The sequence below is a fragment of the Piliocolobus tephrosceles genome, chromosome 1 (genome assembly GCF_002776525.5).
Source record: "Piliocolobus tephrosceles isolate RC106 chromosome 1, ASM277652v3, whole genome shotgun sequence".
NCBI classification, from domain to species: domain Eukaryota; kingdom Metazoa; phylum Chordata; class Mammalia; order Primates; family Cercopithecidae; genus Piliocolobus; species Piliocolobus tephrosceles.
Window position 1 is genome coordinate 383,015 of NC_045434.1, and position 10,755 is coordinate 393,769.

The 10,755-nt window shown below is 45.8% G+C and overlaps 1 protein-coding gene across 4 annotated transcripts; it reads right to left on the reverse strand.

Annotated features, from left to right (window-relative positions):
• Positions 1 to 674: 674 nt before the first annotated feature.
• Positions 675 to 8,495, reverse strand: LOC111529652 (protein RoBo-1-like). Of its 4 annotated transcripts, none has more exons than XM_023196572.1 (7): positions 8,365 to 8,495; positions 4,890 to 4,975; positions 4,592 to 4,682; positions 4,253 to 4,354; positions 3,623 to 3,772; positions 2,774 to 2,905; positions 675 to 1,007 (listed from the first exon to the last, which is right to left on the reverse strand). In XM_023196572.1, exons 1-7 carry the CDS (start codon positions 8,474 to 8,476, stop codon positions 817 to 819), a joined length of 864 nt encoding a protein of 287 aa, XP_023052340.1. In that variant the 5' UTR covers positions 8,477 to 8,495; the 3' UTR covers positions 675 to 816. The 4 variants fall into 4 exon arrangements, with proteins under 4 accessions (XP_023052340.1, XP_023052339.1, XP_023052341.1 ...); XM_023196571.1 differs by having other exon boundaries at positions 4,253 to 4,357; XM_023196573.1 differs by lacking the exon at positions 8,365 to 8,495 and adding an exon at positions 8,210 to 8,228 and having other exon boundaries at positions 4,253 to 4,357.
• Between the last annotated feature and the right edge of the window lie 2,260 nt (positions 8,496 to 10,755).

Below are 10,755 nucleotides of genomic sequence, written 5' to 3' on the forward strand. Positions count from 1 at the left end.
GGAGAATCAAGGGGTCTATTTGAGCCTACCACAGGGTTACCTAGTTGTGGGATCAGCACCACGAGAACATCATGCAAGTTTGAATCCTGTAAAAGCTTTTCCTCGCCTGGACCCCCTGCCTTTTCACAGGCATTTATGAAGTGTTGCTGTGGCTGCCGTGGTTCCAAACCCTGCCACGTGAGGACACAGCCCTCTTGGCTCTCCATGCATGCACCTCCATCTTTTAAACTTAGCATTTAAAACTACCTCACAGACCACCTCTGCCTGCATCCTTTATCCTAATATCCATCCATCCTTGAAAGCAGAGGTATCCAGAGTATATGGCAAGAATTTCACACACAGGATCCTGAGGTCGGGGAGAGTCCATTACAGCTGTGACTTTACAATCTGTGGGAAAGGACCCTCTTGGGATGTGAATTGTTCACTCAAAATAATTTTCCCTGGCAATGGGCAGTTAAGGATCAAGAGTGGGAATTGAGAATATCAGGAAACAGGTGCATTCCAGGATGTGTGACTGAGGATATAGTTCGATTCACACCAAGATGGCAGCACAGGGATTCTTATAGATGCCATTTAGACTTCCTCTGAAATGTGCTATTTGGGTTGAAGAAAGAAGCCATTAGAAGAGTGAATAGGATTTTTTTAACCTCAAGAACAGACAATCACACACATACTTCTGGATGTATCAACCTTTTAATTCTCTGATGTCGTGGGTAGGCAGTGTTGGGGGAGGGAGACAGTCAAGGTCTCCAACTTCTTCAGGTTTATAGAAGTGCTTGGAAATGTTTGTAGATGGCCTTGGAAGTGCCTCAGAGATCAAATCAAGACTTTCAGCAGAAAGAGAGCAGTCAGAATTGATGAGATGATGGATGTCAGCTGAAGGCTTCCATTACTGCTGCCTACACAGTAGGTACGGATTTTTATGTTATTTATCGTCTCCTCATCCTTCAAGTTGCAAGCAGTTTCAGTTGCACAACCCATACCAAATAATACTACGGTGTCACTAACTGCAAAGAGAAGGATCCAGAGGTTAGTCGTGTCCCCCCTCCTCACCTGCATCCTCAGGTCAACCTATATGCATCCTCTGTGGAAGAGAAGGGTATGCAGAGTGCCCCAGAATCCCTGCCTTCTGCATTCGGCATGAGAGGCATCAGTGGTGGCTCCAGCTCCATCCAGGGACCAAGCCTTACTGCCTTCTGGTCCCAACATCTCTCCAGTTGAGGAGAGACCCCAAAGGGACCTTGCTGTCTCAGATGCATGACTGAGACTGGGGCCTTTGGGTCCTGACTAAGGAAGGGATCGTTGATGTAGGAAAAAAGCTAGACAGAAGTCAGATCTCATGTATTTTGCTAAAATACTTCAGTGGTACCTGTCCTCCTCCTTACCTTTGCTTCCTTTGGGGAAACCACAGTGAAATATTGCAGATCTCTCTCAAGATTGTGGCTCTTCTCCCCAGGGCTCTGAGTTTCTTGGGAGATTAGTACTGTGAAATCTCATTGCATGTCTATGCTATCCACATGGTAAGAAGGAGTAGAGACTGCCCACTATCAACAGCTGCAACCCTTTTCTGTATCCTACCAGACATCATATTTTTCTCAGTCATCTCAACATATCCAAAGGGACCTTCACCTGCTAGTACCAGACCCTCCTTCAAGATCTTCCTCCCTTCCCCTCCAAAGAAAGCATAACTCGTCTCTTTTCCCACTAAATTCTCTCTCCTGTCATTTAATCAGCTCGTAAAACACCACCAATTCCAGAAAACCTCTTCCAAATGGATCAGAAGAGAACTGACAGTACCTCCATCCAGCTGTACAATCTAGAAAGAGAAAGATTATGGTCGAATGGTATATGTGCCCTTCACCACAAATATACTTCTTCCCTACTCAGGAAAATTACAAATCTTTCTATAGATTTCAGAACGACACCATGCAAAAAGTAAAGGCTTAATCATGGGATTTGGTAATGGTAATAACGGTAGTGATGATAATAACCGGAACTGAGGTGCCATCACACCCTTCGTTGCCAATGAGCCAAGAGCTCATTTCAGGACATCATAGTGATACATGTCCCCCTCAAGCCTCAGTCCTAGCTATGGGAAGCAATTATGCTCTCTCTTCCCCTCTCTTCCTTTTTCTTTTTTCTCCTTCCAGATGTCTCCCTTCAAACCTTAGAGGGATAACCAAGCATCTGGCCCTGTAGCACACCTTGCTGTGTGTACCAGTCAGCCTCTCAAATAATCCCTAGTGGTTCCCATCTTCTGGTATTTGTGCACTGGCATAGACCTCTCCCAGGCTGTCAGTCTTGATCTGTGTGTGACCAAGAGTGGAAGTGAGGGTGTGTCACTTCTGAGATTAGATTATTAAAAACTATAGTCTCTCTCGCTCTCGCTCGATCTCTCTCTCTCGCTGTCTCTCTCTCTCATCGCTTGTTCTGGGAGAAGCCAGCTGATATTTCCAGATGACTCTCAGGCACCTATGAGGATCACAGGAGACGAACAGAGACCTGTCAACAACCATGTGAACCAGCTTGAAAGCAGACCCTTCATCAAAACGACCACAACCCCTGCTGATACTGTAATGTCCACCTCATGAAAGACCATGAGCCAGGACCATCCAGCTATGCCACATCCAGATTCCTGACACACAAAAACTGTAAAATAACCCTTTGTTTTCAGCTGTAAATTTGGGAGTAACTAGTTATCCAGCAATAATTGGCTAATACACTATGCCCATTAGGAAAGTGAACACCAAAATGCTTGGGTAAATATCGATACCTGTGCCTATAAAGTTAAGACACTTTGTCTCTTCCCCTTTACAGGCGAGGTCAGTTGGTTGGCAGGTAGCACCTTTCTCGTTGTAGCAGGCAGGACAGGTAATGCCATTGGGATCCGAGGACTTCCGAGCCACTGATTGAAGAGAGAAAAAAATGTATCAAGAAATAGACAGATAAAAGAGTTCATTATTTATCCCCAAGATCATGGTTATTCTAGGATTTCTACACACACACACACAATTACAACTAGGATGGCATGGGGAGGAGGGAGGAGGATTGTAGGTATTAGATGTTTCCATGTAAAGTAATGAAAAACATTTATTAGGAATTCAGTGTTATTTTCGCTTTTCATGAATCACCCCCTCTCTGCCCTGACTGGAGAAAAATATTTAAATAATGGTAGAGAAGATAATCTGTGGTCTAAAAAGATACGATTGAAGGAGTGAGGAATTAAATAGATGAGGAAGGACAAGTCTTTCAGCTGGAATTGAAGAGAAAATTATTTAAATCGAAAGACTCACATTTAGAGAAAATCCCCAAACCAATCCCTGCCACCCACCGTCACTCAGTCTCCCCCACCGCCACTCACTCTCCCCCACAGTCACTCACTCTCCCCCACTCTGACTCAGTCTCCCCCACTCTGACTCAGTCTCCCATGCAGAGAGAGACTGGTGTCTATCCATGATGCTCCACAGGAAGAAGGACAAGCAATTGGCAAGCAACATCAGTGGGTATCTCAGAAGCAGAAAGATGGGTTGTGGACTGGTTCTTAGAAGGTAGAGGCTAAAATCGATGGACTGGGAGCAGGAGGAGGAAGGGAGGGAGAGCACAGAGCTGAGCTGGTCCTTACCTTGGAAGTCTGCTTTGTTACACTTTTCAGTTTGGCAGCACTGATAGCCATACCCATATGTGTAGTTCTCCCCCAGTGTCGCTGAGAAGACCCGTGGCTCACACTTGCTTGAAGAACAGCCTTTCTGCCAGACAGTAAAGGGCGGCAGACCTGCACAGAACCAAACCCCAAGAATTTTCTCTCTGCGCCAGAGGCAGTGATGCCCAGTGGGCAGCCAGTATTAAAGGATTGCAGGTCCCCACTCCATGTGTCTTTAGTCTTTCCTCTTCTGCGAAAGACTGCTTTTGCATTGGTCCATTCCATAGAATAAACCAACAGAGGGACAATATGTTAGAATTTGCTAAAAAGGGAGTGTCAGGCCTCAACGGTCCCCACGAGATTGTATAGGAGCCAGGATCACCTATACCTTTCCCTGAACACCCAGTGTTCACACAGTGCCCCTTCCCTGCCACCACACTGTCCTAGCCCCATCCTGGCAGAACATTATTTTAGGAAGAAAGGATAAAAGAGACGATGCATAAAGGAATGAGGAGATAAATAAAGTTTCTGAACAAAGTAACCCCCTCACACAAGCACCTCCTTTGTCTGCCCTGAGTGTCCAGCAGCTTGGGCAGGGTGGCTGGGACCTACCTGTCACATTAAATTCATTCTTTTTGCTGAAGCAGCCATGAGAGGAATCACAAGTTTTCTCCTCGTTACACTGTTGATCACATTGTACACATTTGTAACTCTCTTCTAAAAGGAAATAAATATTGTTCAAAAAATATTCAAGAATGAAAACTGTCAGGTCAGAGTTGATGTTTTCAATAGCGAGAGATCCCTGGGAATCAAAGTCCCATGAAACCTGGTCCCTGTGGGGCTGGATGGGTCCTTGGAGGCCCACACGGTCCACAGTTGCTCCCTAAGGGACTTTATTGCTATCCTCACCCTTCAGATCTTTGGGAGAAAGGGGCATTTGTTCATTCTTACCCACAGTGCTGGCAACGAAAGCAGCGAGGACACAGACGGTGAGGAGACTCTTTAGGCTGGAGGACAGGGACATGATGGCTCCTCTGATACGCTGCAGAAGACCCAGGTGAGAATGAAGGAGTCAGGGACATGGGCCCAGGCTCCTACTATAGCGTGTGCTAGAAAGGTCTGGGCTGTTGCATCTCAAAGCAAGCACCCCATTAGCTAAGGACACACATTTCTCAGTTTTAAAGTCACCTTCCCACAAAGAACCAGCCACCCTGACATGGGTATTAGCACCCACACTGGAAATGCTCACCTTCAAGTATTTCAGATCTTCTTGTGAAGGGACTGCCTCTGAGATGGAGAGGAAGGCAACTGTCCTCACCTCGAGAGGAATGGAGACTTGGAAGAGGAGCAAAATCCTGAAGATGGCTCTCCCTACCCCTTTCTTTCACTTACTTTTATAGCACTCTAATTCAAGTGGCCTCGTGATTACGCACTACAGATCAACATCATCTTGACACAAAAACAAGTGCAGTAAATTGCACTGGTCTAGGCACTGGATACTGTGAGAACAGCTGTTCCTGACCCTCTGATCTCCTAATAGAAAACTCTCTGGGGAAAAAGATTGTTGTGAGTTTAGCAACTAAGTTTTGAAAAGAAAAAGAATTCAGAACAGCTTGTAATTCAGAACCACCCGGTCATATGTTCTTCAACAACCATTTTAATGTTGGGTCTCGCACAGGCATTTATCGAGCATCCAGCTCCAGAAACAGACACAAAATGCAAGGCAGTTGTAGCGGAGTTATCGCTGACTGAACTGGACATTGCTGTGGAAGACTGCAACTAATAAATCTCTCCTAGAATTCAGTGTCGGGGTGGGGGGAACTGCCTCTCTTTCAAAGAAACAGCATGCTTCCTTTTTCTAATAATATGAAGTATGAACTCTTAGATAAAAGAGTTTGTGGCCATCAGGAAGTTCAGAGTTGTATTTTATGCCAAACCATGATTTCTCTAATTGCTTCTTCCTGTTCTTCTTGTATGTTGCTATGTTCATCTTTTTGAAAACGACTTGTCACCATTCAAGGGGCAGTGGAGATATTAGTAGGAAGCCCGTCTGTGAAAGAACATGACCTGGGAGAAGGTGGGGGAAAGTGGTCCTCATGGCAGGGGGTGAGAGGGGTACTTCACAACACCTCTGGGCCTCTGTTTTGTGAGTTGTAAAGAAGAGTCCAAAGTCTCCCTCCCTGGGTTCTGTGGGGATTAAAGAGATGGTATGTCTCTGGCTTGTAGCTGATATTGTCCAGCTGTTCCTCAGTGCTCATTCCCAGGTCTCCTTCTCAGGAGATCCATCCCTTCCTTTCTCCTACCAGAATCAACTCTTATGGCATGCCTGTATTTCTCCAGATGAGGAACTGGGAATCTCCCTCTACCCCATTTTCCTTCTCCCTCTGTCTTCATTTTCTTGCTGATCTATTGTAAGGGCATAAGCTCTATCCCAGTCTACTTGTTTGAAATGGGAGACAAGGGAGATAAGATAAACACCTTTATAAGCAAACTTTGAGAATTTCTTATTACAACATACGTCATTCTTCATTGGTATCTATGGACAAGTTGATATATCTAGCCATAAAAGGCAATAAACCCTCCTGCCAGGCACTGAAATCCTGATTGCACAGTCTGAAAGTTCAGGATGTTGTGGTTATTTTCTACAGTGGGCAGGCAGGAGCCTCCTGGAGTCTCCTTCGGCTGAGTGTCGAAGAAGAAGGTGTCAGGCCTGCAGGAGAGGAGAAACAGGGCTGTCCAGGTGCCTTGGAGGCCAAGGCGTGGAGGAGCAGGAGAGGGACAGGCCCAGGACAGGTATAGAGGTCAGCAGGGCCTCACTGGAATCTCTGCAAAGGCACAGCATGATGCCGAGAAGTGAGGCAACAAACGTAGCAGGTTCTTGTTTATTGAACAAAGTCGATAAAGAATTGCAGAGGAGACCGAAACATGAGCTCAGAGAAGGCCAGAGGACCCACCAATCCCTCAGACACAGGGTAGAAGATGCCCTTCAAAACTGGTGGGAAATGCCAGCTTCCATTCCAGACAGAACTCTGCTCAGGCCCCACAAAATGACAGAGCCAGGACTTGCTAGACAGATTCTGGCATTCCTTCTAGACATTCTGTCATCAATTCTCCTTTCAAAGAAGATGTGCAGACTTCCCCAACCTAGGAAGGAATCCCAGACTCCCTGCCTTGTGGAATTTCATAAGCCGTCTCCCCCACCACCAGCCTGACCCACCCCACCTGCCTTGAAACTCATCTTGCAGGGGTTGGAGGAAAAGCCTGCAAAACTGCAATAACATGATGTGACGACTTAGCAGGAATCAGGGCCCCACCGCTTTCACCGCGTGGCCTTCTTGAAGGCAGGTTTTCAGGAAATGGCAAAGATTTAGATTTATTTTATACTCTGAAATTCAGGTTTCATTTTCTATAACCTTAAACCAACCCAGACAGAGACAAATACATGTGATACCCAACCAAGGATAACCTGCAGCCTCATTCCAGCTTTCTCCTGTTCAGCCTCCATCATCACCTCAAGCTAACAGATAAACATGTTGTCTCTTGCTTTCTTTAAAAAGAGGGAAAAGATCGTTTTGCAGTGAGAATAGGCTTTGGAGTGAGTCCTGTCTCTGGCTCTGCCACAGAGCACTGTGTGAACCGGGACACACTGTTCCACTCGTCTGAGCCTTGGTTTCCGGAATGTGCAGGGAAGATGGCAGTGCCTGCTTCTCAGGATGGAAATGGAGACCGCATGTGTGTGACACGCCTGTTGCAGTGCAGGCACATAGCAGTGGACCTCCCTTGTCCCTATTAGCAACATGTGCAAAAATAGGCAAGAGTTTGTGGTTGGTGGAACAAGGTCAGTGGGGCCAGTCAACCTGTTGCAATGCTCTGCATGTGCCAACGTGGAAGTGAACATCTGCTAGCAACAATGCAAGGCGTGTGCACATCTTGCGTTTTTCCTCCACCACCTCACCTGAGGAGACGTCTCACAGGGTGACTGGATGTCCAGAAGCCCCCAGAGGCTTGGACCCCCAGATCGGAGACTCCCCACAGAGTCCTTAGTATAGTATGGAAAGAAGCGTAACATCTTCATTTTTACTACCTTCTATCTGAAACGTAGCCTTTCCTTCCATGATAAATGGAACCCACAAACCACAGCAAATCTACCCACCAGTAGTCATCATCGAGATTTTCTTATGACGTGGCGTCTGCAGATGTCTGAACGTATTCTTTGCCTTCATCAGCTGCTCTAGGCTACCTCCTTATCAGTCCCACTGACAGGTCCTGTTATCTGGTACTATCCCACATGTTAGAGGAAATTTATGACCGTATTTTAGTGTAATGATAATCCCGTGTGATTGAATTTGTTTCAATCACAATGAGAAGGGGTTCTTGGATCCACAGCCTGCCACATTCCCATGGCAGACATGGTTTCTACCCCACTTCTGAAAACAGCAAAATCAGCATCTCCCTCCCAGAACAGTGCTCTGTCCCCCTGCCCATGCAGAAAGCATGGCCCACGGTATACATTTTATGATTCTTTCCTTGACCCATTAAACCTCTCCCCTTTTTCCTAATAATACTTACCCATGAACTCTGACCAGCTGAGGTGGCTAGAAATAAGGTTAGTTTCTGGCAGAGGAATTTCAGGCCAGGAAGCCACACTTACAGTGTAGTCTTGGTTAAAATTTTGCAAGTTAAGTCCAACTACCTGCTGCAATGCAGCAATGCTGGATGCCTACCTGGGCTGGCTGTCAGCGTGGCCTGGAGCCTGAAGGGCAGACTGGGGTCCGTGAGGAGGGATAGGCAGAAGGAACTGTTGTGCCACTGCTGGTAGAAAGCCAGGGTCTGCATCTCTTATGTCACATGGAGAATAGAATGTAACAGTTATTAAATTTGGGACCGCCCACCTCTGTGCCAACTTTCTACTTCCCCAAGCAGGTCCTCATCAAACTGTGGGAGCACAGACCTGGGCTTACCTGTTGTTACTGTGGCAAAGCTGCCAGCGGCCCACCTGGGGACACCATTCCTTCAGAAACACAGAAGAGAGTTCAAGACACTTATCGGGCACACGGGGATTCACTGTCTATCACCTCCCACACCTTCCGGCTTCAGAACCATCCCACAGATCTCCTTGCGAGCATCCCGCTCTCTCAGGGCAGCTGAGATCATTCTTGGAACCAGAAACAACATTCTGCTCCATATTCCAGATGAAAGCACTCCCCGGGGGAGCACCATGGCCACCCTCCCGTCAGCCCAGCTCCTGGGCTCAGTTCTGAGAGTGGCACACTCCCTGTTCTCCCAGTCAGACAAAGATTGTCTTCTGGACCAAATTCTACTTCAGGCTCTCTCTCAGCTCTCTTCTCAACTAGGCACTGATTTTTGGGCTTCCATGTGGTTCTACCTTGTCCAATTTTAGCAAGAATCCTGCGATTCTGGATGGGTGAAGGGTACTGAGAGCAGGATGCAGGAGCTGGGAGTGTAGAGACAGAAGAGCCAGGCCCAGATGGAGTGCCCTGGGGGCCTGCAGAATGCCTGGCCCTGTCTCCACTGCCCTCCCCAGCCTGCCATTCTAGCCTTTATTATGTTATAACCCCTGGCGTAGCATAGGAGGCCTCATCTGAAGGTCTGAACAACTGCCAGTTATCCTCATCAATTGAAACCCAAGTATCCAAGTATCAGCAGGTCACAGGCAGGCCAAGGCAGGAAGCAGTTTCACTCTGGAGAGGTTTCATTTTTACTTACCAACTGCAAGTCTTCTGTAAGAACTATTTGTCTAGCCCTTTGACCATTCATACATTAACATCTTAACATTTTTTCCTTAACATTTGATGACAGTCATACATATATATAAAACTTATGTATATGAACTTACATATGTATATAAAACATGTATGTAAACATATACTATAACTTCTATATAAAGATATCCATTTTTATCACATTTGTTATTTGGTGCAAGGTCTATCATTTAACATTCAATTTGGGGGATCTTTGTTCTGGTTAAAATGCCATTAATTTTGATATAAGCAAATCTTGTAGCTTTTCCTACCTGTGAGCTCCATGGGATAAGATTTCCATCTGCGTTGTTCACTCTTGCATCTTTAACAAATGTGATGCTGATACTTAGTAGGTGTTTGATAATTTTTGTTGGTGAATGATTCTTGATCTAATAATGACAATGTTCTATTATTTGAGGCTTTCTATGTAACTCTTCAAACATGGAAAACAACATGGAGTACTATGTGGTGATAGATTTTGACTTTATGGGCCACATTTATTGATTTTAGACTTTTAATGGAAATCCTCTGTCAAGAAAATTAACTGGGCATGGTGGCGGATGCCTGTAATCCCAGCTACTCAGGAGGCTGAGAATAGCTTGAACCCGTGAGGTGGAGGTTGCAGTGAGCCAAGGTCATGTCACAGAACTCCAGCCTGGACAAGAAGAGTGAAACTGTCGAAAGAAGAAAAGAAGGAAAGGGAAAGGGAAAGCAAAAGGAAGGAAAAAGGAAAGGAAAGGAGAATCACCTGTCAAACCCCAAAGACTAATGAGCCAATATGCCATAGTCAACATAAAGTTTTTATTTCAGCTAAAACCACTGAGAAGATGAACAGGTCATGTGGAATCAGCCACACTCCTCATCTCCTCAAATTCTGGAGCATCTTCTGTCTCTAGAAATGTGTGCAGGCAAGAGATTACAGGCTCGTTTTTTATTCATTATCACCCTCCCAAATGTAAAGCAATAGGCAACTATTCGCTTCTCCTCAGTCAGCACAAAAAAGCACTTTCAGAATTCCATTTTCTGACGTGGAGCTTCACCAACTGGGTGTCCCCAATCTCTGAATTTTCACCTCCTCTAGACATTCCTGATTATTGTGTAGAGATAGAACATATTTGGCAGCTCATGTACCCAACTTTTACACATGTGGTTAGACTAACAGAAGCATGTAAACTAAGCATTATTGGTTGTTATGACTGAATGTTGCCCCTAACAGTGTATACATTGAAGACCTAACCCCCAGTACCTCCAGATGGGACTGTACTTGTGTTACTGGAAGGAGGAGCTTGAGTGAGTTGTCCAGGTCCTTGGCGTTTTGAAGAAAGAATTGGACAAAGCACACAAAGCAACAAA

What these genes read in the sequence shown, in the direction of transcription:
- LOC111529652 (XM_023196571.1), bottom strand. Translation starts at nt 8,476, where the DNA reads ATGCAGACCCTGGCTTTCTACCAGCAGTGGCACAACAGTTCCTTCTGC. An exon ending in CACGCTGACAGCCAGCCCAG is followed by an intron (nt 4,976 to 8,364) that starts GTAGGCATCCAG and finishes TCCTCTTCCAAG; the next exon opens with TCTCCATTCCTCTCGAGGTG. An exon ending in TAACAAAGCAGACTTCCAAG is followed by an intron (nt 2,906 to 3,622) that starts GTAAGGACCAGC and finishes CTCTTCAATCAG; the next exon opens with TGGCTCGGAAGTCCTCGGAT.